General features: G+C 46.5%; 1 protein-coding gene across 1 annotated transcript in view; it reads left to right on the top strand.

Annotated features, from left to right (window-relative positions):
• Nucleotides 1-27,934, top strand: part of PTDSS2 (phosphatidylserine synthase 2) — a 1,317,303-nt gene that overhangs the window by 1,074,569 nt on the left and 214,800 nt on the right. The window contains exon 10 of the mRNA XM_069624133.1: nt 23,034-23,179. Coding sequence (XP_069480234.1) covers nt 23,034-23,179 — 146 coding nt within the window. The remainder of the gene's footprint in view (nt 1-23,033; nt 23,180-27,934) is intronic.

The raw sequence follows: 27,934 nt of genomic DNA on the forward strand, positions 1-27,934 counted from the left end.
TCTTGCTCCGCTTGCACACCTCATTTCCACCTGCTCCCCTAGCTTCCAACGTTATGCAGATGAAACACAACTCTTCTTCAAACTTCCCTCTGACCCTCACCCTACTTCCTCCATCAATACTGACTGTCTATCTGCCATCCAGTCCTGGTGTACTTTCAGTGATCTCTGCCTCAACGCCAGAAAGACTGGGATCCTTCCTATTGGGACTCCTGCTCCATCTTTCTTCACCTCACTCTGGCCGTCTTCTATGAGCTCTCCCCCATCTTAATCTGAAGACCAAAATCTTGGAGTCATCTGACTCTTCTCTTTTCTTCCTACCTTACATTCAGGACCCTGCCAAGAAGGCCCACTTTCAATACCACCTCCTCAAAGGAACTCTTCCTTTCCGCCAGAAGCTCAAGGTCTCTAGACCTCTGGTTCTCCTCTCTAGGCTAGACTACTGTAATAGCCTCTTCCAAAATCTACTCTGTGGCCCCTCCAGCTAATCCAGGATAGGGTTGCAAGACTTATTAGCCTCAAGCCCTGGGCCCGCATCTCTCCAGCCCTAAGAACTTTCCACTGGCTTCCGGTTGCTGCAAGGATCAAATTTAAATCTCTCTGCATCATCCAGAAGGCTGTCTGGGTCCGGGGACCACGCTACCTACAACTTGCTCACTAAATTCTCTCCCTTCAGATCTTTGTTACTACGGCACCAACTCTGTGTCACAAGCTTCGCTAAAGAGCGAGCTGGTGGGCGATTTCTTTCCTCAGCAGGCTCCCTCCTATGGAACAACCTCCCCCTTCCTCTACATCTTGAGCTGGATCGCCTCACAATCCAGAAGCTACTCAAGACTTTCCTTTTCACCACCTCCTTCTCTTCCTCCCTCCTCTGCTTAACCCCTCTGTTGCTGAGATTGGCGACGAGGGCCCTTATGTGTCCTGGCCTCCCACACCCAATCGCCTTCAGCCTCTGCCTGCTCCGAGCACTTGCCTTGGCATCCACTGGCCTATGCCACCACAGGCCTGTACTTAGCTATTTATCGGCAGCTGACCACTCACCTAGGCACTTCCTTCTTGGTACACCTAGAAGTTACCCCCCACTCCCCCATCCCTTCACCCTCTCTGCACTTGCACAGTCTGAATGCTCACATGGCCAAATGGGTCTGCTTCGATCTTTCATTGTTGTTTGCTTTTCACTCCCATGTTCCCTCCCTGTCGCCGCTTTGAAAGACAATTTACTTAGTCTAAAAGCGCCTTATGAATGCAAATAAGTAACATTTTCGACACTAGAAATGCAGACCAGGGAAATTATAATATCTTGGTTGCTCCATCTACTGATACATTTCGGCACCTTTAATGTACTGATGCGAAACTCCAAAAATAGGATGCAGGTAAATGGCTGGGTAAGTACATTGAGGTACTGTTTGAACCCAGGAACCTGCTTATCCTGTAAATAGAGTTGTTCTGTACTGAGTAAATTGCAGGGGCTCTCAAGTCTATGCCAAGACAGCTCCTTCACTGACTTGGATAACCTAGTCTTACACCACCTTCCCAAAGATTGCGGGTCCTCACACATACTCTGTAAGTTTACGACTAATATCCATTTTTTAACATGAACTGCCTATGGCAGCGAACGACCACCCTTGGTCGAAAGTAGGACAGAGCCTCCCTGTATTTTCACAATTCGGGGGTACTACAAATTCTTGCACAATATGATATGGGTTTAAAAGTTGCTATGTCGGATATTGAAAGGAGACCGCACTCAATATGGTGTGAAGTGTTGGGCTTGCTTTTGGGAAGCCTCAAGATTGATTTAAGAAATGTATTTTCTACTGTTTCCAGGGATGAGCAATTAGTGTAATCCCACATTTCTATGCCATAGAGGGCTGAATGTTTGGAGCCTGTAGGTTATAGATCTCCAGGGCAGGGGACAATGATCTACAGCCATGCGTTGCAGCAAATTTACAGACTTCCCCTAGTATTTTTTCATGCAAGATGCATGATTTTGTAAGCTGATCCTGCCAAGAGCCGCTTTCTGGAAACCTACTTATCCATCGACCTCCACCACTAACTTGCGGGATCTTGCAAATTTGGATCGGAAGGTCATAACCTTTGTTTTACTCTTATTAAGTTCTAGTCTTAGTTGATTGCATTTATTAGTAAAACGATTTAGGGTATACCTTAATCCCATGGGAGAGGTGGCTACCAACACAGTGTCATCAGTGAAAAATAAACACAGGAACTTGTCCCCCAACTTGGGGGATCTAGACAATTCCCAGTCAGTTCGCCAATGACCTAGTTTATGTAGATATTAAAGAGGCGTGGAGCCAGGGCACAACCTTGCCTCACTCATCTTTAGACCCCAAATTCAGCTGTTACCTCACCACCCAATCACCAGCGCACAACTGCTGTGTTCTCAGAATATAGCTGGCTTATTATTGGCAGTAGGTGGTTTGAAATGGCACTTTTACTTAGGATCTGCCACAGGAGAATGCAGTGCACACTATCGAAGGCAATCATTATTCCAGCGAATACAGTGTAAACACTAACCTTCTTTACTACAGTATAAACCTGTAGTCAATGGTGATCATACCTGGTCTGAACCAAGTTTGAAGGTGGCTAATAATGCTGTTGGAATCCACCCAATGCTGTAGATGATCAAGACTGGTTTGTCAAAGATTTTTCCCATAATGTCTAATAAGGAGATAGGGTGGTAGTTTCCTGGTAACTCTCTAGCACCCTTTTTAAAGATAGGCACGATGAACGCATGCCTCCAGGGGGACAGGATTGTACCTGTGCTTGACATAGCTTTGACGGGCTGGTATAAGACAGGCACGATACTGCCAACGCATCCTTGTAAAGGTCTACGGGTAAAGAGTCCGGTCCTGGGCGGAATCTAGAGCCCCCTTAATTTAAGTTTTGGTAAGAAAGAGTATATTCGTCTTCAACCCTGAAGAAGTCTCAGATAATGCTGGTGCTTGAGGAGCTAAGATCGTTTGTGAATCTTGAGGATTCTTGTACAACCCTAAAAAGTTTTCCCACCAAAATTTCGGTCCTATGCAACAGTGGAAATCTTTAGCACTGTTCGTGGTCTTACCATTTACAGGTTTCCGTAATCTCTGAATCATAAGAGAATTCTATACCAATAACCTAGGCGAGTGGGACTTGTATTTTGGATAAGGTCATACAAAACCAATAGTTTGTGAACCCCCAAAAATATAAGACAGACAAGTAAAGATCTGAGTCTGAGAAACTATTTCAAGGAAAATTGCAGTGAAGCTGGCAAAGGAGAGAATGCAAGGCACAAGTATATGGGAAGAGCTACATGGGCTCACAAACAAAATATCAAGTGACTATCATGGAAGATAACTTAAAGAATCCTATATTCTAAACAGAGACATTTGTGTATCAATAACCACAGGAGATGAGGCACAGCCTTCAAGAGAAAGCCACTGGAAAGATTGCAGGAAGAGAGATGACCTGGAGAAGAAACATTGAGTTATTAATATTAGGGGTAGAGTTAGGTTTGGCACTGAGGACAAATTATACTTTTTTGACTTCCGGACAACAGACGAGCACTGTTAATTTAGATAGTCAGGGCAATCCCTTTAGTAATAGGGGAATGATAGGCCTTTGTCTTATATTCTCATTAAAGCAAGGTAACATGTTTTCAATGTGTCCGACTCCTTGATCCGACCCGCCACAATACCCTAACTGGACTCTTGCTGTCTCTTGTTGACAGAAATGCCACCTTCAGCTAGCAAGGTAGTTAGACTAACACACTTTCCTTGATTCTCATCAAGCCCTGGAATTTACTACATTTGCTGTACAGTGATGGAACATGAACTCCCATTGGGCAGTGTGTTTTGACTGTCAGCAGACCAGCCGTTGTACACTCTATTTTCTTTGGACCTTCATGTCTTTCGCATTCATTTTCGTGTGAGTGATCAGAGGTCCCAGCAGAAAGGTTACTTAGGTTGTCAGTGCATGACAAAAACACACACACACACACACTTAGTTCTCTGTGCCACTTTCCGTTCCTGTGGCAATGATTGAACCACAACTCCCATCAGGTGGTACACTTGGTGTGTCCCCATGACGGTCTGCAGACTGCGACTGGTTGTATCTTCCTCTCTGCGGGCCCTGTGCCTCGAAAGCCTACATGGAACGGTGTCTGACTTTCCATTTTTCTCTTGTTCGCATACTGGGCTTCTCTGCTCTTCAGCATGTAATTCCACAGGTTCCTGCTCTGCCCCTCAATCCTACACATCGTTCACCCCAGCAACTTTCTGATCATTTTGCTTCTCTTTTCTTGTTTTGTAGTGTTTCTACAAGTCAACTTTCCACTTGCAAGGACTTCTCTGACCTTCTGGCTATGGGTATGCATCCAGCTGCCTCATTATCTCCCCCTTCCGATGGACTGATAGTTGCTTAAGTCGCCAAGGGAATGCACATACAGTGTACACCAAGTTTTAATATGCTTAATAGTACACACTTAATATGTATGCAAGATATTTGGGTGCAGGGGGTAACACTGGTAACACATAGACCAGAATTCACTAGAGGAAGAAAGGAAGTAGTCTCCAAAGGAAATGGAGACCCCCATCCCCTGCACACCCTAATTCTGTATAGAACAGACAATATGCACAATAATGTTTCTGTATATAACAAGGAATTATATCAACACAGTTTGAAACACAATGTAATTTCCATAAGTAGAGGTGTGTTCATGAACAACTCAGTCAGCATTTTCTTAAAATTGATCTTTAATTTCCAAACTAAAAACCCAAGACGTTTCGGGAGCAAAGTACCTTCTTCAGGGATTATATATGACGTTAATCAAACAAAAGAATTAGCATGATTAGTACAGTAAGGAGAAATCGCATCCCAGATTCAAAATGAAATTATTCATGAATGCTCATATTTCAGACAGTGTTTCCTATTTCGTCAGTCAATATGTATCCCAACACAATGTCTCGAAGAGATCTTCCGGACAATATATATATATACTTATGAATTGCTCAAGGGCAACCAGTTAATAACACGTTTTCAGCCCAAGAAAATTAAGACCCATGGCCTAATACGAAGTAAAGTGATTTGGAAAAGCTGTTTCAATAGGAATACCTGAATGTCCCCTGTCAAGACGCAAAGTGTTCACCAACTAATTCTAAAAGAAAAAAGAAAAGAATCAGTCACCCTGTGATAGAATATAAAAAACATGACTCAACCTATGTGAATCAGGGATGCTGCAAGTACCCAAAAACATCAAAAGCACTAATCGAAAAAGAAGAAAGCATGCAAAAAATAGGTTTCCGTGGAGCAAAATTAAATTACACCGAAGTGCACCAAAATGTTGAAAGTACGTGATTAGATTGGGAATAAGAGCAACAATCTACAAAGAGAGAATAAGTAACAAGTGGCAAGGAACAACATTAAAAACAGTATTGAAAAGTAAAGAATGGCTCACCAGTAGTGGAAGCAAAATCCCTCCTAGGAACCGGGCCGCCCAAACAGGGACCTGGTCACAGTGTAAAGAAGCAGAATCAGTCTCCTAACAAAATATAACCCGGATGGTCAAATAGCAGAGTGGCCTATGGTCACATCATGGTAATATCGTATGAGATACGGAGGGCTTGTGCCAAGTTGGAAAGCTACTTCACCAGGGGTTGCATGTTAAGAGTGTGCGCAATGACTTCATATAGTCAGTGAAAGTAGTGACATCGCTTGAAAGACTATAGATGGAACCAAATAAATGAATTCATTTGACAGCAGACTTAAGATTTAGGGTATTAACATACTTATTGAAAAACATTTGACCTTTTCATTTTGACCACATTTTTTGGAAATTTTTTTCGGTCAAATTAAAATTCAATAAATATATGGTGAGGGGTAAGGGAATAGGTTAAGGTGGAGGGAAGGCTGCGGTGGGGGGGAGGTGTGGTCTCCACACACATTTACGACCAGAAAATGAGCAAAAGAAATTAGGTCAAATTGGAAAAGGTCAAATATTTGTGACCAAGTAGACCTAAACCAGATTTTGTCGAAAAGTTTGAGGGTAAAAAGATGACTTACTTAAATCATTAGTGCAATTATTGCAATAAATGGAAAGCCATTATATGGCGGTACAACCATTCCTAGTATAGCTATGTATATCGATATCAGCATGCCATTGGCTAAGGACGGGTCTTCCCAAGGTGTTAACAAGAGTATGTATTATAATGATCTAGAGACTCTAGAGTCAAACATCATCCCTTCAAATGAAACAGTGCAAAGGGTCCTTGGTCAATGTTATACAGTTATCTAGCTACGTAGCTTATAATAGGAATGTTCTTATCTCCATATAATGGCTTTCCATTTATTGCAATAATCATTTAAGTAAGTCGTGTCATTTTAATGGTTATCTGTTACTGTTTGGAGATTTACCAACTTATATTACATGTTGGGGAAGTCTCAGAGCAGCATCATAAAAGTGGACCGAGAGGGAGAACGTTGAAGAGAGACCCAGGAGTTTCAAACCATCTGTGTCGGGGACTGAGAGGATGCTACATTCCAAGCCGGGGAGAGGCTGGAAGAAACAAGTGCCTGTGCTGCACTAATGCAAGTCTGCAAACCTGAGCATAGTCCCAGGAAGGACGCAAGAGAAAGGCTGAAGTGGAACTGTAAGAAACAGGTGCCTGAGTTGCACTGTTCGTCGGACAGACCTGCAAGAGTCTGTCAACCTGACAGCAGTCCCAGGAGGGATCTGCAAAGTGGTGGACGAGACTGGGAGAAGGAGGAAACCCCTTTCTGTGCCGATACCACTGACCAGGAAAGACGCTGAAGCATGTCGGAAGAAGGACACAAATCGAACACGAGCCATCCTGACCAGACAGAGTTGAAGAAGAATGCCTACTCAGTGATGTAGCCCTTATTAAAAAGAAGATAACTGGCAGAGCAGGGGACCTGGTGAGAGGGTCGCTTAAAACGTTTGGCATAATCATAATCGTCCGTAATAAAAATAAATATAACAATTGGAGTAATACTACTCGTCCAAGTGAGAAGCCAAGTAGTGAAAAGAGAGACCAAATACTGGGCTCAGCCTAGTCGTGCCATTGAGAAACCAAGAAGTGAAAAAGAGCGAGAATCAATACTGTGCTCAAACTACTCGTCCCAGTAAGAAGCCAAGTAGTGAGACCGGTGAGAATCCTTATTGGGATCATCGTACTCATCGCAGTGTATTGCAAAGTACTGAGAAGAGTGAGAATCTTTCCTGGGTTCATCATATACAGCCCAGTGAAAGAACCAGTTAACTGAATAGTGAAACTAGTCACTGGGTAAATTCCACAGATCTTAGTGAAAAGACAAGTGATCAGAGAAGGATGACTTCATCTATATACAGGTTCCTGGCTGGTACCCGGTCTGAATGTTGGGGAAGTAGTGGATTGCACGGCAGCTGCAGGGTGCGCATATGAAGACTGGTGAACCCAGACCCGAGCACTGAATGCACCGCTGGGACTAGGAGCAGACACAGGGGTGGCCCCTTCCCCTCGCTGGGCACCATGGCAAGACACACGAGAGCCGGCGTAACAGACACGCAGTCAGCGGAGCGGAGTGGCAGTACACCTAGGAATAGGTGGACACATTGTAACAGCCCGATCAGAAGATACATATGAGACATTAATGTAACTGACACAGCAACGGACCCGATTCTCCTACTCGGGATCTGTGGCACCAGCATATGCGGGGCACACGTACGCGGCCGTACAAGAGGGATATGAGGGGCTGAAGATCTGCACAACTACAAATTAAGGCCCCCAGCTACTTAAGGATCGGGGAGGCGACCGCCCCCAAATCAAATTAAATTAAGCTATCACACTGTGCCGCACAACAGAGGAGGAGGTAACTGTATGGAAAAAGTTGTATGCAAAAGACCACGAGTGCCGCATTGCAACTCATGAAGCTGAAACGGCTGCCATTATCCGCATAACAGCGAACGTCACTGGGCTGCAGGGGATGCCACGACAGACCAGGCCCCCTAACAAGGAACATTGAGTAGAGTGAGGAAGTTCGCCCCGTTTGGCCAACAACAAGGGGAACAGTGCGGATGCAGCGGGGGCACAGTACTGCCCGGCACTGAAAAGACAAAGGAACAAGGGGGTACACAACAGTTGATCAGTAGCTGAAAAGAGGCCAATTACACACAACAATTATTGCGAATGCAAGAAGTAGGATTAAAACAGCACACATGGAGGTGGATCGAATTCCAAGATGGCGACCGCAATTTAGGTGACAAAGGAAGGCTCTTGTGGTGAAAATAGTCATAGAAGTTCATTGCCGTTATTGCGAGCCCGCCTTGGTGGAATACTGACCGGAATGGCGTGGGGGGTTTGACAAAGCACAAAGGGGCAACTTTGGCAGAACTTAAAAGGATGACCTGCAGAGCACCATAAATGCGCTGCAGCACGAGGACACGCGCTGGCCATCCGGATACTCAGAAACTTGCCTAAGTAAGTGGAAGCGGCTGTGCGCACACAACGGATTGCCGCAATCACGGGTGGTAGTCGGTTCCACCAGACAGCAAAAGGTGAGCCGAGAGTTTAGACACCTGAAGTGGACGATCTAGCACAGAGGACCCGGAGCCCTAGAGACATGGGGTGCCAGTATCAAGGAGGGGCCAGCAGGAGATGCAAGAGAGACGATCATTAAAAGAGGGTAGTACACAGGGAGTGCTCCAAGACAACGGGAGTAAAAGCAACGTAACCCTGGGCAAGTGAAGGCACGCTGAGAGTGCACTGGAGAGACCCCCGGCGGCCTCTGATATAAGCCGCATAAAACCAGCCGAAAATCAGCAGAGAACCTCTACGGGGCCCTTCAAGAGGCAACACGGGCCAGCGGGCCAGCGGAAATAAGGCAGCAGACCGTCGCATACGGAGGAACCCCCCTCTCCCCAGAAGGGGGATAGGACAAGCAACCAGGAACTGTCCCACCGGAAGCCTCGAACACCAGCAAAAAGGGGTCTGCAGTCCACCAAAAGAATAGCATTGCAATACGGACATAAGACTGCGTGACAAGCCAACAAGCAGCAACAGAGATCATGGCGCAAAAGAGTGGCAAGACCAAAGTAAAGCAACCAACGATGGACATCTTCACTAAACCACCACAATCCCTGACAACCACAGCACAAGCGAAAATTGGCCCGCAGCACACGTCAGCCCTGCCATGGGCGGATCATCTGATCCTGCAGGCCATCACGGACATGAAATTCTCGTGGACTACTACGATAGCGGATCTCAGAGTGGCACTGGAATTCAAGATTGATGCGCTGGGCGTGGAAGCTAGCTGAGCGCACAAGTACTCTCGAGAGCTCGGTGAGAAACAACACAGAAGTCAGCACTACCAACGCCGAGGAGGTCTGCATACTGAAACAACAAGTACGTAATTTGGAGGGCCGAGTGGAAGAGGCAGATGGGTATGCGAGATGCAACAACATCCGCGTGGTGGGACTGCCAGAAGGAGAGAAAGGACCAGACCCAACTGCCTACGTTGAAAATATGCTGATCCAAGAAATTGGGGCTGGCAAGCTCTCCCAAGGGTTTGCGATCGAATGTGCACATAGGGCCCTAACAAGGAGACTGCAACCGGGAGCCCCCCCCCCCACGAGCGGTCATTGCAAATATTTTAAATTATAGATGCAGGGAAAAGATCCTGGAATTTTTTCGAAAGGGTGGAACAATAACCCGCGCGGCAGTGGCAGTCAGTGTATCCTGACTACAACATGTTGGTGCAGAGACAATGCTTCAGCTATGTTACAGTGAAGAGGTGACTAAGGGCGGCAGGATTTAAATATATGCTGCTATATCCCGCAAAGCTAAAGATCTTACACAAGGGCAAAGCACACTTCTTCGATGATCCAGAGGAGGCGACGAACTGGCTGAATACCCACGGTTGCCCTGACGACGAAAATGGGTCGGAGCGAGGCAGACAGGATAAGTGAACCAACGCTATACCAGTAACTCTTGATTCTGATGCTTGTTAATCTGCTTAGAATCACATGCTGTGCATATGGTCCGACATCCAGTGGTAACAGCGGAGTATTGCATCTTGTCTTTCGGGGGACCGAAAGGGGACGTCGGCATAGGCGTGTCTGAAACACTATCCCTATCGTGACGTGTGTAGTACCCAAAATCCCTCACGCGCCGAGGTCCCGCAGACTGGTCGCCCTATAGTGGAGCTCTTCTTGAGACATTGTTTATCTTACCGAATTGTCGGTTAAATCCCCGTTAAGTCACTTCGTCTATCAAGAACATCTTTGACGAAGACTACGCGGGAACCGTCTATGGCTGTGGATTCCGGCACCTAAGATCCGGCGTTCGGACCTCCACGTGGTCGGGCCTTCTGGCCGGCCTACACAGTAGGGAGAGTGGGCTCAGGGTTTGCCATACTGCTATGTCTTTCCTCTTTTCCACTTCTTTCCTTTTTGATCTGGTCACCCTTCCCTTCTGCTATGGAAAGGACTCCATTTAGATTCTGCCCTCTATGAAGGATCAGATATCCGTGGAAAGACGAGCACACTTCATGTACGCTTGTCTCCCCCTAGAGCACTAAAGCAATGTTCGGCGTATAAACTCCTAAACCTATTCCCTTAAGGAGTGCCGGTTGAAGCGGTGGGCCGCATACGGTATGTCACGCGTGGAGCCTACCTCGCCTGCCGCGACACCAGCCGAGAGTGACGGGGGTAAATCTGATGACCAGACGTCCAACGCAGACGTTGTAGACCTTGAGGCGGATGATTCTAGAGCCGCCACGCCCATCCCCGACCCTTCCAGGCTCGACTCCGGTCTTGCTACAGGGACGACACCCGGTGACAGAGGCATACAATCGCACCACACAAAACACACAACCCAAGCGCCCTCCTCGACGACGTCGAAGAAGGCGCAAGCGCCATCGGATCGATCTGATCCGAAGCCTTCCCTGCATCCGCAGCAGCGCATGACGACTGGGCCTAATAAACTTAACAAAGGCGCTACTCCCCAAACTACACACGCCCAAGTTTCTGAACAAGAAACGTAGACAACTTTCAAGGTTTCCAAGGCCTGTGCATTCCCGAAAACTACGAGTAGGCCTCTAACTAGGCCTCTACCCGGGAAGCCATCATCGGAGGCGTTGTCCCCCGAAGATTCGGTAACTATGAGTAAGAGCATCAACAGGATTGCTACGGTGGTGGGCCTAGTACCGGTTTCGCCCAGTTATGGGCCAATCCGCCGAATGGTTTTCCATGGTTTTGGAAGACGATCCTGAGGACTCTTACGAAGAGAGCCATGTACCCCTCTCAAGCACCCTGAGGAGATCCTCTGAACGTCTTGGGGTGGAGGACCCGGTTCCTGCTCAGCTGGGTCCATTTGGGTCATCCAAGTGGACCACAAAGCAATTTGAGGGGTATATGGATCGGCTGCAGCAGGTTTTCGGTGCTTCTGATCAACCTCCGCCGAAAAAAGCTCGGGTAGACCCTAACCCTCATACACAAGTTGCCTAACACCTAGATGTTCAACACTATGTTGATTATCAAGAAGATGTCCAGAAAGACACGTATAGAGACATCTATACAGAAGAAGAGGAGACTTCTTTTCTGGACAATTATGGGGAAGATCAAGGCGCAACGGACCACTGGGAGGACACCCAGCAGGACGATCACAATTCTGATATCTTTTGCCTCAACTCTCCCCCATCCACACTGGTTAGGCAAGCTCCCCCGGTGGATGATCAAATGGCTTTCAACAACACGTTGAAAAAAGCAGCGGAATTCTTTAAAATTGCCACGATTGAGGCATTGCCTGAACAGGATTTTGTGGAAAACATTATTAATGACAAGCCTCCGGCTAGCCAGTCTCTCCCTCTCTTGAGCTCTGTAAAGGGACGGCTGGCCCCTTCTTTACTCACACCCGCTCAGACGAGGGCTGTGAACCCAAGGGTCGAAAAACTCTTCCGGCCCTCCCCCACCGACCTGCTTTACATCAAAGGGCATGCAATCCCAGACTCACTGGTGGTGACCAACACTCGCAAGGGAGCAGGGGTTCCCCTTGCCACGGGAGAGTCACCCCCGGACAAGGAGTACAAAAGGTTGTATGCCTTAGGCAAACGGGTCACGTCGGCGGCTGCTTATACCGTCCGGATAACACAAAGTTACTGGGAAGCTACGTCGACGCCCAATTGAACCTACTCCAGGAAGGCCTCCAGGAGGTTCCGGAACCAACCAGAGCGAAGCTTCTCGCCATTGTCTCGGAGGGTAAACTTGTCAATCAAAATGTTGTAAAGAATACCCTGGACTCCGCAGAGACAGCAGGCAGGTCTCTCGCACAGGGTACTATCCTAAAGAGACACGCGTGGCTGCGCACGTCGGGTTTCAGGCCTGAGACCCAGGCATCCATCATCAATAAACCCATAGAAGAGGCCAACCTCTTTGGGAAGGCGGTAGACGAGTTGGAGACAGCCAAGAAGGAGCATGAGACTATTCAGTCGCTGCACCAAATTTCCCAAAAACCCTCTTCAGAGGGGCAGCAATTCTCGGCGGTCCTTTCGAGAACAAGCCCGCACCGCTCTAAATAATTTCGGCACAGGCAACTTCAACGCAAGTCAACCGGCTGCAAGCCCCACTTACTATCCCCAGAGGGGTCAGAAGCGCAGAAAGAATAGAGGCAGAAGCTCCAATTCCAGAGGTGCGTCAATCTCGGGGTCAGAAATTACCACCAAGTTCAGGTCCCTTCCCATGTCTCCCCGGTCGGTGGGCGATTAACATCTTTCCCCAAGGCATGGGAGGGGATAACTTCAGACCAGTGGGTATTAAAGACGGTCGCCCATGGTTATTGCTTGGAATTCGCCCGACCCCCACAGTTCAGACCGCCGAAACATCGATGCCTTTCACCGGAACATCTGCAGATCCTGGTCCAAGAGGTGGAGGCGCTGCTGGGAAAGGACGCCATAGAAGCCGTCCCGATTCTTCAGGTAAACAAAGGGTATTTATTCAATATACTTCCTTGTACCCAAAAAGGATCTCACCATGCGTCCTTTTCTAGACCTGCACCCAGCGAACAAGTTCATAAAGCCCCAGAAGTTTCGCATGGTAACACTTCAAGAGGTGATCCCATTGCTAAAACAAGGGGACTTCATGACAACATTGGATATGAAAGATGCATACTTTCATATTTCAATGCTGCCAGCGCACATAAAATTCCTAAGGTTCGTGATTCAGGACAAACACTACCAGTTCAAGGTACTCCCCTTCAGCATAGCCTCGGCGCCACAGGTGTTTACCAAGGTCCTGGCAGTGGCGGCAGTGGCAGCAGCACACCTGCGCAGACTTTCAGTTCCAGTTTACCCTTACCTCGACGATTGGCTCATCACGGGGGACTCGTTCGACGTTGGTTTTTTTCGAACACCCAAAAGACAGTAGACCTACTGTTCAGCCTAGGATTTTCTATCAACGAAAAGAAATCCAGCTTAGTCCCCAGCCAAGTAAAACAACTCCTGGGGGCTCTAATTCGCACGGAAGACGATCTAGTCTTCCCTTCCAGCGAGAGGGTTCAGAACATGCTCTCTCAAGTTCCTCAGTATGTAGCCAGTCGGAAGGTGACGGTACGCAAAGCTATGCGTTTGCTAGGGATGATGGCGTCATGCATACACTTGGTCCCCCACGCGCGGCTGCGCATGCGTCCCATGCAGGAGTGGCTCAACAGCCGGTGGTGTCAGGCCAGCGGACAATGGGAAGATCTGTTAGTTGTCTCGCCAGCCCTCGTTCTCTCTCTGCAGTGATGGTCGAGGGAGAACCTCTTGAAGGGGAAAACCTTCACCGCCCCTGCAGTGGAAGCCACTCTAACGACAGACGCATCTCTCACAGGGTGGGGGGCTCACCTGCTTCAACAGACAGTGCACAGAGTGTGGTCCCCTCAGGTAGTGTCCAACCATATAAACCTACTGGAGCTACTAGCAGTGTTCAAAGCATTGAAGGACTTTCAGGAGCAACTGCAAGGGAAGACAGTGTTGGTCCTAACCAACAGCACAACAGCAATGTATTATCTGAACAAGCAGGGGGGCACTCACTCTCCAGGGCTATCCAGCCTGTCCCAAAACATCTGGATATGGGCTCTCAAACAAAAGATGTTCTTGATATCCCAACATGTTCCAGGGGAACTAAATCTTCTGGCAGACGTACTCAGAGATTTTCCTCTCCCAGAAGAATACGAATGGCGTCTGCACGAAGACATTGTATCCAACGTCTTCGCAGAATGGGGGTTTCCAGAGATCGACTTGTTTGCTACTCAGGAGAACGCCCAATGCCCAGATTACGCCTCCAGGTACCCCCAGAACCGATCCAAGGGGAATGGTCTCTGGATAACTTGGTCGGGGAAATTTGTTTATGCTTCCCCCCCCCCCCCCCGAATCCCCTTCTGAACAAGATGGTGCACAAGATGCACCAGGAACCAGTCACCATGATTCTGGTGGCTCCCATGTGGGCACCCCAACCCTGGTTCGTGCACCTGATGGAAATGTCCCTCTCCCCACCAGTCAGGCTGCCCTGCCTGTACAACATGTTGTCTCAGCACAGGGGGGAGACTCTGCACCCATGCCCACAAACTCTAAACTTAGCAGCCTGGCTCCTGAAGTCCTAGAGTTTGGACATCTGCAACTCCCTCAAAGATGCATGGACATACTGAGGGAGGCAAGAAAGCCTAACACACGTTATTGCTATGCCAGCAAATGGAAACGTTTTGTCATTTGGTGCAGTTCCAAAGGCGTCAATCCCACCGATTGTTCGCTTTCACACATTGTGGTATATCTAACACATCTGTTGGACTCTGGGTTAGTCTTCAATTCCTTAAAGGTTCACCTAGCGGCGTTGTCAGCCTGCACCATGTCACAGCAGAAGGTGTTGTGGTGGAAAATACCTGTGATTAAAGCCTTTATGGAAGGGGTTAAAAGAATGTATCCCCCCATCACTCACCCAGCCCCTGGGTGGGATCTAAATGTGGTTTTAACTAGGCTCATGGGACCCCCTTTTGAGCCTATGCATAAAGCTAGTCTGAAAGACCTGACTTACAAGACAGCCTTTCTAGTAGCTATCACTTCTATCAGAAGAGTTGGCGAACTACAGGCCCTCTCGGTCTTGGACCCCTTTGTTACAGTCCACAAAGATAAAGTAGTTCTGCGCACTCATCCCAGATTTGCGCCGATATTTATTTCGAAGTTCCATATGAACCAGTCAATCGAACTACCCACTTTCTTCCAGAGACCTACTAACATGGCCAAATGAAGCCTTCACACGCTAGATGTGCGCAGGGCAGTCATGTTCTACATGGATAAAACTAAACCACTGAGGAAAACTAAACAATTCTTTGTATCAGTGGCAGCTGGTAGAGAAGGGGACCCTGTCTCTAAATCATCAATATCAAGGTGTATTGTCAAATGCATCACACTATGTTACACTCTTGCAAAGAGAGAACTGCCCTTCAAGCCTAGAGCACATTCTACTCGAGGCACTGGGGCATCCATAGAATTCATTGCAAATGTTCCCCTAGAGTCCATTTGCAAAGTGGCAACCTGGAGTTCTGTACACACCTTTACAAAACACTATTGCCTAGACACTCATTCTAGGTCTGATTCTCAGGTGGGACAAGCAGTACCAAGACATCTTTTTTTCTACTGTTCCTTCTCACAACCCACCTCCAACTCCGGGTACTGCTCGCTAGTCTATGCACAGCATGTGATTCTAAGCAGATTAACAAGCATCAGAAGACATGCATTACTTACGTTAAAGCATTTCTGATGATTGTATCTGCTTAGATTCACATACACCCTCCCTGCCTCCCCGCTCGGGGTGGAAGGAACATAGACTTCTTACTACTTTCTCTCTTCATGTACTCACTATAGCCTTGGGCTCCCTCATGGCACAGAAAATAAAATCGGAGGGACCTCAGCGCGTGAGGGATTTTGGGTACTACACACGTCACGATAGGGATAGTGTTTCAGACAGCCTATGCCCACGTCCCCTTTCGGTCCCCCGAAAGACAAGATGCAATACTCTGCGGTTACCACTGGATGTCGGACCATATGCACAGCATGTGAATCTAAGCAGATACAATCATCAGAAATGCTTTTACGGTAAGTAATGCATGTCTTTAAGGGGGACAGTAGCGGGAAATGTAATGTAGCTGCAGGGGCCTGCCAATAATGTGTAGGCATTAGTGATTTAATATTTCAACATAAGGACTTGTATGGACTGGAATATAGTGGCCTAAACCTTCAAATAAGGATAACTAACAGGCGGCAAGCTATTGCTTGCTGGGAGTACCACAGTCGGAGCATGACCTACCCCCAATAGTTAGAGTAGTCGGATGACCAGTAGGGCGATAACCCCCGCTGTGCACCTAGTATCGGCAGTAGCCAAGAAAAGAGCAAGATGCGGGATAGCCTGAGATCCAGGGATGGAGCTGGGCATCAGTTGGGGATTGGGGGAAGGGGAGAGAACAGTTGGGGACGGGATGGGCAGGGGGAGGGGGAAAAGTTGGGGAGTTTGCAGTGGAGTTTTTTTGGGGCACCAGGTTACACCCATGCTCTGAAACGCCTTCCACAGAGGACAAGGGAGGACAGGGGCGGGACGGGCATGGATAAGGGATGGGAGACCTCAAGATAATAACCTGGAATGTCAGGGGACTCAACAGCTATTTGAAGAGAAACAAGGTCATGTTATACCTGAGGAGGCAAAAAATAGACATAGCCCTATTGCAAGCAACTCGCCTCACAAGAGAAAAACAAAGGATGATAGAGAAAAAATGGAAGGAGACCACTATTGTAGCAAAGTATTTGGCATATACCAGGTGGGTGGTCGCTTGCGTCGCGCCACACGTGCCTTTTCAGTTAATGCAGTCCGCAGCAGACCCAGATGGGAGAATGGTGGCGATACGTGGAATGCTGGAGAATAGAGTATTGTGTATTATCAATACATCTGCCCCAAATCAGGATACAGTTACCTATTTTAAGACCCTGTACGGCAAAGTCAGTCCGTACATGGGTGGGGCACGGTCATATGGGGAGGTGATTTCAACTGTACGCTAGACCCCAGAGTGGACAGATCAGATAGGAAATTGGACAGGCCTACCCCTGCAGCCAAAACCCTGAGAACCCTGCTTGGCGATCTTCAGCTAGAAGATATATGGAGGCAACACTACCCAGAGGATAGGGATTCCTCTCATTACTCCGTCCCACAAAAGTGTATACACGATTAGAATACATGTTCGTCAACCCAGAACTTACCGGGGAGATAGTGAGCTCGGAATACAAAGCAAGGACTTTATCGGACCACTCACCCTTGATCTTAACATGGCAACATCAGCCCCCCAGAGCCAAGATCCCAACCTGGCGGCTTAGGGCTGAGGCACTGAAAGATACCGGGTTCAGAGAGGACCTGAGAGAGGAGATAATAGAATATTTCGAAAAGAACACAGCATGGAATCGAAAAAGCACCTTGTGGGAGGCATTCAAAATAGTGGTGAGAGGGGCAGCAATATCAAAATCCAAAGTGCTCCAAGGGGGCATAATAAAAGAGCCGCAAAAAACAGAAAAGAAATTGGAAGAAATGATGAGTAGCGGGGAATACTGGGATATACTATGCAACTTAAACTACAAGAAATACATAGAAAAACAACACGCTGGGGGAGGTAAGCCGGGTAGGCTGTTGGCATGGCTATACAAACAGGAGACGCCTAGATCAGTGATGAGAGAGATAAGGGTGTGAGTGGTCAAATAGCGGATACCCAAGAGAGCGTAAATGGGGGATTCCTTCAATTTTATCAACACCTATACGAAGATGCAGGAGGGGTGGATGATAACGAGATGAGGGAGATACTAGAGGACATCTGGTTACCCAAACTGAGTGCTGAAGAGAAAGGGTGCCTAGACGCCCCTATTAAATTGGAGGAACTAGAAATGGTGGTCAGACAATTACTTACTGGCAAAGCCCCGGGAACCGATGCGCTCCCTAGTGAGTTTTATAAAACATACAGGTCGGAGATGCTCCCCCCACTGCCGGCAATGTTAAACTAGGCCTTTGAGATAGGGAAACTACTGGAATCCCTGAGAGAGGCAATAATCATCCCGCTTCTCAAACCAAATAAGCCTTGCACAGATTGTGGGTCGTACAGACCGCTGTCCATGCTAAACCAGGATAGTAAAATACTCACGGCGGTGCTAGCAAACAGACTTAGACGGGTTATAAGCAAACTGATACACCGTGATCAGACAGGGTATGTTCGTGTTGGAGTATAGCCGATAACCACAGACGGCTCCATCACGTCATGGAACAGACTGAAAGAGATGCAAACGAGGTCGCAATTGTCTCACTAGACAAGGTGAAAGCCTTTAATTCAGTAAGGTGGCCATGGCTGATGGCGACCTTGAAGGCATATGGAATTGGGCCTGGGTACTTGAGGTGGGTGAAGCTGTTGTATAGCTCGCTGTTAGGCAGAAACCTGTGCAGTTCCCTTAGGGACCACTGCAAAAGATTTAGGACTACAGGTGTTTGGCAGTAAACCCATTTGGTAGCAGTCTGCACCACACAGATTCACTTGGTAGCTGTGGCTGAGCAGTCAGACTTCCCTCAAGAAGAGTTAGGCAGTATATAGAGTATACACAATAGGTACAGGGATACAGTAGCACAAGCAAACACTGACCAGAGCTTTGGTGTAAAAGTATATAATTATTTAAAGACACACTTGTAAATTACACTAGCAAAAAGAGGTAAGTAAATTCAGCACACAGTCACTATCATATATATACAACCCTATTCACTTATTAGACAACAAGTCTTAGTGAGAAACACCACTTATTTTCAGACAGAGGTGAGCGCTTAACATAAGATGGCACTCTAATAAGTTATAAAGAAAGGGAGGGAAAAAGGCAGAATTAAGGAAGCACACAAGTTTCAATACTTATAAAAGAACCACAGTAAGGCAGGATAGGCAGGGTTCTACTGGAGAGCAAGGAAGTCAATTGCAAGGCCCACTCTTGGAGAGAGCAAGCAGAAGGGGTCTAGGTTCACACAGTGGGGTTATGCCCAAAAAGTCTTGTAGATAGTTCGCACAAAAGGGATGAAATTAAAGTCAGGAAAAGTTACCTAGGTTGTCCCAGGCTAGCCCAGGTTAGAAAGTCGAGGTTTTACTGTCACCCCGAACGATCTATTGCAAGGGAAGCCAGGCGGGACACAGTACCTTAAGTGTGAAGGAAGCTCCAGCGGGGGCAGTTGTTCCTGGCAGCAGGTGCAAGTCGGGGTTTCGTCGAGAGGAAGAGGAGGTCTCGCCGTGGAGGAAAGATGAATGTCGTTGCACTGCCAGGGAAGAAACCAGCCGCAGAGTTCTTCAGTTAAAAGGTACTATGGTATTCGGGTTGCCCGGGTGCTTGGCACGGGCAAGGCGGCCACGAGATGCTCCAGGAAAGTGAAAAGGAGGCAAAACTGGTTCCCCCCACCAGTCAAAGGAAGAAGACTCTCCGGACTGGAGATCTCCTCTGTCGTCGGGAAAAGTGGTGAGACGGTTCAGCAGGGCTTCACCGGTGGTGTCGTCGTCGCAGGTCGGCTCAGCTTCTCCCTCCTCGGATTCTTAGGTCCTGTGGCGACTTCTGAAGTTCCGGTCCCCAAAGCCCTGCTTTTATGCAGCACACCCCCATTCATTCAGCCTAGCTGTCAATCAAACATGCTAAGTGGTGATACCACTTGGGCCAATCACACACACAAGAGTGCGACTTGAGTTACCAAGGTAACTCAGTCCAGGGTGCCTAGACCCCCTCCCTCATCCCCTGTGGTACCCAGACAGAGTGGCACCACTTTTGGAGGCTTCTGTGGAGAAGCCCGCCAAAAGGTGGAACAAAGGGCTCGACTTGGGTTGGAGTCACAGAAGAGAACACAAACGCCATTTTAGAATAGAGTTCTGGCAAAAAATACCAACTGGTGAATTAATATTAAATAAATAAACTGGCGGTATGTTCGAGGCTATAAGAATTAAATAATTAAAGTTGGTAGCCTCGAACAATGGGAAAATCCCATAGAGATATATTTGCGGTCGAATATAAAAAGTAGTATCCAGTGCCACCAGCCAAAACTCGATCAGGGGGGACGGAGACGTGCCCCCTCGAACAACAGACCCCGGGGAAATCGAATTGCCCCGACCAGAACGCCCACAATATGATGGTTTGTACTGGTTTCTGTTCATAATTTGGTACTAGTAAAGCCAATGGTGACTTTACATGCCCTGGGAGACAGTAGTCAGTCCCAGGGTATGGAGTCTGTTGGGGCGGGGTCCCTACGACACCCCTGGGTTACGGCACGGAGGGTGCTGTGTAACCCACATCAAAAACACATGAGACCCTATGGAGTAAAAGACCCCATAGCCCATAAAACACAATGAAAGATAAAGGAACACCTCAAATCATGTCTAAGAGTGGGAGTAAAAGAGTCTCACCCTTAACAGGAGAAAAAATAAACCCCAACAATCCATCAAAGCTGCTGGGGGACTCACTAGTTTTGGGAAATTACCCTTTACAGAGAATTCTCTCTAACACTCGCCTCTTGCTAGAGTCAAAACGGGAGCAATCATCTCAGACAATTGGCAGCTCAGTAGGGGCACCAGACAGGGCTGCCCATGGTCTCTGATGCTTTATATCCTTGCACTGGCACCCCTAGCAATATATTTGAGGCAACAATATGAAGAGATAGGGGCTCACACTAGGGAGGGACCGCACCTAATATCACTGTATGCAGACGACATGCTGTTATATCTGAGGTATCCAGAAGAAAACCTGCAATACATCCTCGAAGTAATGGAACGTTTTGCGCCATTCTCCAGCATTGCGGTTAACCCCAAGAAGTCAAGCATATTTGCTTTAGGGAGATATAAAGGTATTGCGCAGGATAACCTACCGGTACTACAAATACCCTGGGAGACTAGCACGTTCAGATACTTGGGGATTGATATTTACCATGAGATAGAAGAGGAACATAAACATAACACGGAGAAAGCAGTAGTTAACATCAAAAACGGCATGAAGTTCTGGGCTAAACTCCCCCTGGCTATGATGGGAAAGGTGGCACTGTTGAAAATGGTTGTATTGCCTAGGCTGTTGCATTTTATTGTGAATATCCCATACATGTTGCCAAAACGCTTTTTTAGTAAACTACAGAGCTTATGTAGAGGTTTCATCTGGCACAATACTAGAAATAGGATCGCCTTATGGAAGTTACAAAATGCGTACGAGACAGGGGGTATAAAAATGCCTAATTTTGAGAGAGACCATCTGGCCGGGCAACTACAGTACGTGGCCAAATGGCTAGCTGAAGACACAACAGCAGAGTCCAGACTGCTGAGGTCAGAATACGCACCCTTCTTTCTGAAAGAACTGATATGGCTGCCCAAAACAGAGCTCAAAGGGCGATCAAAGCTGTTAGAATTGGGGTGGAAGACATGGCGCAAGGCATGCCAGGCCATGGGGAACCTGACTCTGTGTTCCCCCCAAGTGCCGCTAATGGCGCTGAAGGAAGTGGATGCACAACTAAGAAAGACAATACGCAGATACTGGGAACCGGTGTGCATAGCAACACTGGGAGATGTATGGTGGGATTGGAGGGCACTGGAATTTACAACACTAATGGAAGAAACTGGAGTACACCCTGTGCAGTACATTAACTACACTAGACTGGTAAGGCAGATAAGAGCCACATGGTCAAATAGTACTAGAAGACCAACCACATTTGGCCATAGAGACAATATATGATATCTCAGAGGGAGGGCATGAGGTATCCCGAATTTATGAACTGGTAATGTCCAGGGTGGGGAAAGAGGTGACCCAGTTGAGACGGGAGTGTGAAGAGGACGCTGGAGAACCCATGCAGGATGGGCAATGGGAAAGAGCACAGTGGTACCACAAGAAGGTGTCCAGAAACGCAAGATTACAACAGATCCAGCTATATGTAACCCACAGGGCGTACATGACCCCTCAAAAGAGAGCCCGATTTAAGAGCACATAAACACAGATGTGCCCCAAATTTGGGGAAGTAAATGCAGGGATTATGCATATGTTTTGGGCATGTCTAGAGATTCAGAAAGTTTGGGGGGAGGTCACCCACCGCTTCTCTGAGAAAGGAATTAAGTTAGACCTAGAATCGGTGTGGGCGTGCATGATGGGAGGATTTTCCAGACCACAAAAAATGAAGCCTGTCTGCAAACTGAAGGACTTGGTTTATTTTTGGCAAAACGCAGAATAGCCATGGGGTGGAAAGCGGGTCAGAGACTCGGGATAGAAGTGTGGTGGCATGACCTTCTGAAATGAGCAGAAGCGGAAACGGCAACATGGTATGAAGCGGCCTACAGGGGGGAAGATGATGAAGTGGCAACGTTGATGGCCTGGATACAGCTAGTGGCCTCATTAACCGAGCCCTCCCGGGCCAGTCCAAGCGAACATACCACCTCTGAGAGCATAGAAGGAGGGGTGCCCCTAGAGGAATAGGACTAAAAGTGCAATGGAGTAAGCTCGAGTTATGGGGGGAGGGAATTGGATGGCAGTGGTAAATACATGGTGATGCATATGATGTTCGGACATTTATAACTTTCTCTGTCGGGTGTGCTGTGCTGTTTGTAAACTTGAAAAATAATCAAATTTGTTAAAAAGAAAATGGGTTGCCATATCACCTTTCAAGAAATCTATATATAACTGTAAATAATGACAAGTGTAGTAATAAAGCTGTAAATCTGAATGGTCCAAGCCTGCCATTCTATTGCCTAAGTCGCTTGAGGAGAAAAGTCCTGGCAAATGTAGTCACCCAGTAGCTGAGAAGCTCTTCAAGTTACATTGTTATCAGGTTGTATTGACTTTACCACTAGATGCTCGCAGGCAGGCAAGCATGTAAGCATTTCTGCCCAACTTAAAAGATCCTCAGAATGTAGTATTTGATGGCATGTTTTTTAAATTGGAATTTCGTATTTATTTGTATTGCTCTATGCTGTATTATGTATACATTACTGAATAAAATGTGTTTTTAGTTTTTGTTGGCAGAGATGAACACTTTTTACCTAAAATTTGTCCTTTGGATGCCGCCAGAGCACTGCCTTGTCCTTTTGCGTTTGGTGTTTTTTGTCAACGTCGGAGGAGTGGCTATGAGGGAGATTTATGACTTCATGGATGACCTGTGAGTAAACTATTCAATATAATTCAATTATTTAACATCTACCTTCTTTTGCGAGAAACTTCTTCAGCTGCTTGTGCTCACCAAATGATATATTTATGGCTATATCGATATAGGTGTGTATTGGTGGAACCATAATGGATATGAGGTTTTCGGATGCAATCATGAATTAACAAATTGAGACCCTGTTAAGGGCTGCAGAATGAACAAACAGAAATGAGTTTCTAAAGAAAAAAGAAATTAGAAGCTTGTGAGGAATCAAAAGCTGTGCATGTGTTAAAAGCAGTGAGTACTGCTGTGGATAAGGTGGCACTGCATTTTGCATGTGTGCCTTTTGGTTGCTGCAGTCTGAACTGACATAAATTACATCAATCCTGTACTGCAAATCTACAGAGTTTTAAGAAATGTGCTTTCCTAACAAAATATGTACACCTAAAGCCCACAGCCCATATCTCCAGGGGACACTACTGTGATGTCATTGATGAGAATCCTTCTGTTGGCGACTGCGACCTACTAGAAAAATGCCTACAAATTTAGCATACAAGTGCATTACTGCATTCAAGAGTCCTCCAATTGCGCATTTGATCATGCTTCATAAACTTTTTGATTTATTGAAAACCAATTACACACACTTTTTGCAAGAATATGGACTTTGTTTCATCAGTGATTAGTATTTAGCCATTTTTAGAAATTGCTTTCCCGCTTTGTGCAGTGTAAATATTAATTAAAGGTTGCCATTTTATACTACATATAGTCTGTTAGCATTTTCAGGAACTACTTGGTTATACATCTTTTTTAGTGCTGCGCAATATTCTTTGCTGCACAATCTTTTATCTGACTTTTGTTAGTACTGCACAGTAAAAAGACGAATTCTGTCTATTGGATTTAATTTGAAATATACAAGTGGCATTCAGTCCTCTATCAAACTTTTAAAAAACGGCTTTAGGTCGTGGTCATATTTGGGCAATACTTTGAGATATACTGTAGTACGGTCTGTTGGCACATTCTTTTCCTGTCAATGTCCCCAGAGTTTTCATTCAGAGATGCAGTATTATCTTTGAGAGATTGAAACCTTGCAACAGCGCCCGTCTGTTGCATATTCGTTCTTAAGGTGGTGGTGGTTTTGTCTGTGTGCCTGTTTGTGTTTTGTGTGCGCCTCTATGCCCATGGCCTGTAGGCGTGGAACAAATAATTAAATACTTTAAATAAAAACAGCCCAGTTGACTATGGGAATGGGACTCAGTGTTAGGTTCTCGAAGTAGACAATCAATGGAACCCATCTAAATAATGCAAACTACTTGACTGCTGTCTTGCTTTGGCAGTGATAACTATTGTGCAAGTCAAAACATATTTTGCAATGTAGTTTCATTACTGTATCAGAGTCAAAAGATAAACTGCTAAACGTGAAGAAGGTTGATGTGGGTCTGGTCTCCAGATAAGATTTTGGGATAAGAGGATTTTGCTCTTTTGGACTTTGAGTAAAAGTAATTTTTAAGGAGTGTAAAAGTAGTTCCCATTCCTAACTGGCCTATTTGTAGGCAATTATAAATTGATTTATTTGTTAAAATAGCTGTTTTACTGTTATTTAAACATTCTTTGTAGCTAGCAATCATAAATGAAGAAAATTTTTTTAATCATATTGGCTGTCAGCACATCTGGCAGTACTATAGAAGGATTCCTCCTTGTGGAAGGAGCTGCTCATGCCACTGGTCTGAACACATTACCTGGACTGTGTCGATGGCATAAAGGTTCAGATATATATAAATAAAATAAAACACAAATAAAACGATATACCGCACTTTTGCCACAGCGCCGAACAGTAAAATATAACGGTACATTCTAAATAATCTGAAGTAATGAGGCTCAGATATGGGAAAGAGCAGATATGAGATGAGATCTGAGATTAGATTGAAAAATATGTACGAAGGAAGAGGATTGGATAGAGAGAGGAAGGGTGTTCCATTCCTTTGTCCTAATTGCCCCAAAGCACTGGAACAGAGGAGGCACAAGGCAGTTTGGGGGTGCAATGTGCGAAAAGTGAGTAAAGGTAGAGAGGAGCAAGACCATGGATACAATTGAAAACAATAGAGAGAAATTGAAAGAGAAGACGAAACCCCAAACGAAGGAGGGACATGGATAGAAGAGAGAGAAATAGAAGAACGAGGTATTAAAGACAGAATGGACGTCGGGCACCAAGTGAGAGACTGGAAGACAAAGTTGAAGGGCAGAGCAATAATCAATATGAAAAAGAAATGGGAGAATTGATAAAGTTTAATGGCGTGAAAGCAAAGGAAAAGGCGTGCATGACGGAGCATAGTGGGAGGAACGAGCTGTGTTAGAAATATGAAGGGAAAAGGAAAGAAAGTGGTCAAAGGTGACACACAGGTTATGAGCACTTGAGGATGAGTTGAGGATGAAAAGAGTGTGTGATGAATAAACTTCCGGGGAACCAGTGGTCCAGGAATGAATATTGGTTTCTAAACCATCAGCCCCACACCTATAGTACACCAGAAGGGATCCAAACAGATTGGAAACACAAGCAAATTATAAACCTCCTTGTCCAATTTTGGTAACCTGGACAGAACGGCAGGCTTATCTCTGCAAGGTCGTGGATCGTTGGTTAGTTGCAACACAGCGAAAATATAATTATTACCCAATGATAAAAGGGACTGTCCAGTCAAGATTGTATAAACATATCTACTTAATTATTGTTGAACAGACAGTTCTAGCACACTACAAAATACAACCCACCCTGTAGAGGAATGCAGAGGACAGACTGTTTTAAGAAGGAAAAGGGATGCACTCTGAGTCGTAAAATGTCACTAGCGGCCTTCGAAGAAGGACCGGGGGACAGAACCACAATGTACCTTGTGATTGTCGAAGTTCTAGATGCTCAACTGGATCGAGTTGTTTTTAGGCCGCTTTGCAGCTCCTGCCACAGAATTCAAGACCGGACACAGCTGCTGATATTAGGTGGCAGGCGGTTCAGCGAACGAGGCTGGACGGACGGCTGTAGGCTGGGGTACACAGCGGCACGCTGGTGAGGAATTGCTTTCTTGGTACTGGTTGGCGGCTCTGAAGCACTGGTTGCGGCATCTCGGATGACGTTAGCGACTGCAGCATGACAACTGTCAGTGGTGAAGTCGGTTGCAGCTCGAGAGGCTCGATTGGCTCGAATATGGCCTTTAAGGCGAACGCTGGTTAATGCTTGTCCATGCACTCCTAGCTTCTTCACTAGGCTTGTGTCGTCCTTTAAGGCAGACGGCCCAAAGCTTAGAGGTTTGCAAGCAACATCCTTGGTTTGGTTCAGAGACTCTCTGGCATTTCCCACCTAGGAAGCTTGCTGCAGAGCCTAGCAGGGCATGCTGTGTGCTGGCTGGGTACTGGTTCTTGAGCTGCTGGAGAGTCCTCTGGATTCAGTATTTCCCTCTGTTCCCTGAGAGATGTTTAGGGGAGGGATCTTGCGTCCCTCTTTGGAAATCCTAGCCTTCCTTCACTGGCGGAAGCTGTAAGGCAGACTGTACCTTGAGCCAGGGTCCAGATGAGTTCTTCTTGTTACTCCTTGCAAAGTCTTCAAATTATCTGCCCAAAAGTGGGGCTCAACCCTCTTTTAAAGCCAAATGGGCCACAGCGATTGGTGTAGGCTAAGCCTACCTTAATGAACCAATCCTGGGGTTCCCACCAACAATTATGTGGTCATAACCAGAGTGCTTTGCAACATAAAAGATAAATGGGTGAAAACATGTAATAAAGTCCCACCCATCTTCCTGTCTGTTGTGGATCAAAGGGTCTCTAGTTAATGGGGCTCTCTGTGGTTCCTGATTAAAGCGGCAGGTCTCCCTTGAAGTTGTGGGGAGAACAGACTTCTTTTCTCCATCAATCCACATACTCTTACATTCTGAATGGGGACCCCCTGCGGGTGTTGCCTACTGTCAACACATAGTCCCAGACATGACAGGTCACTGCCTTTGATACTGAGAGGCAGGAGCTAGCTTCCGGTTGACACAGTGCATGTCAAAGGTTGTTGGGGTTTTCCTGTCCTTTGTTCGTCCTGCGACCAGGTCTCCAGTGGGCCTGTTTGAATGAACTCCGAGTAGTATGCAAAGCTGCCACCAGCAGCTAACAAAGAACAGGGCAGATCCATGGAGCCTTTGTTATTTAATTAGATTAGCCATGGCAGTAGGAAGGTTTTGCCCTCCACCTTTCTGATATTCCTTGATGTACTCTTGGCTGTCATATTCCAACTAAATATGACTGGGGGGAATGGCGCCTGTAGGATGTGTCCACGGGTCTATATCATGCGGTGAGCATAGGAAAATGTGTGGATTAGCCTCACACATTTCCCGTAGGTTGATCTACCATCATTCAATTTCATTTCATATTTCAAAAATTTCCCAGTCGAGCGCACACCCACTGTGCGGATGGTTGATTTCCTTGCAGAGAGGGAGAGCAGAATGGATATAGTAGAGAAAATGAGGACCTCTCTCTTAGATGGATTAAGGTGTAGAAAGTGGGAAGCAAAATCTTGCTGGTGAGCTTTCTCTATGATTTTAAAATAAAGAAAATGAAGCAAAATGGGAGCCTCCGGTCTTGACATAGAATTCCAGTATCCCCACCCCACCCCTGGGACCAGAAGAGTGGGGAGTGTGGAAAAAGTGGGAAGCAGAGGTCTGAAGAGAGGCAGGAGTAGACATGTTATCAGATGTATTCCAAGTCTCGCTGAGGCAAAGAAAATGCAGGCTGCAGTGCAAAATGTTC

The sequence above is a fragment of the Ambystoma mexicanum genome, chromosome 11 (assembly GCF_040938575.1).
Source record: "Ambystoma mexicanum isolate Mex_15411 chromosome 11, UKY_AmexF1_1, whole genome shotgun sequence".
NCBI lineage: Eukaryota > Metazoa > Chordata > Amphibia > Caudata > Ambystomatidae > Ambystoma > Ambystoma mexicanum.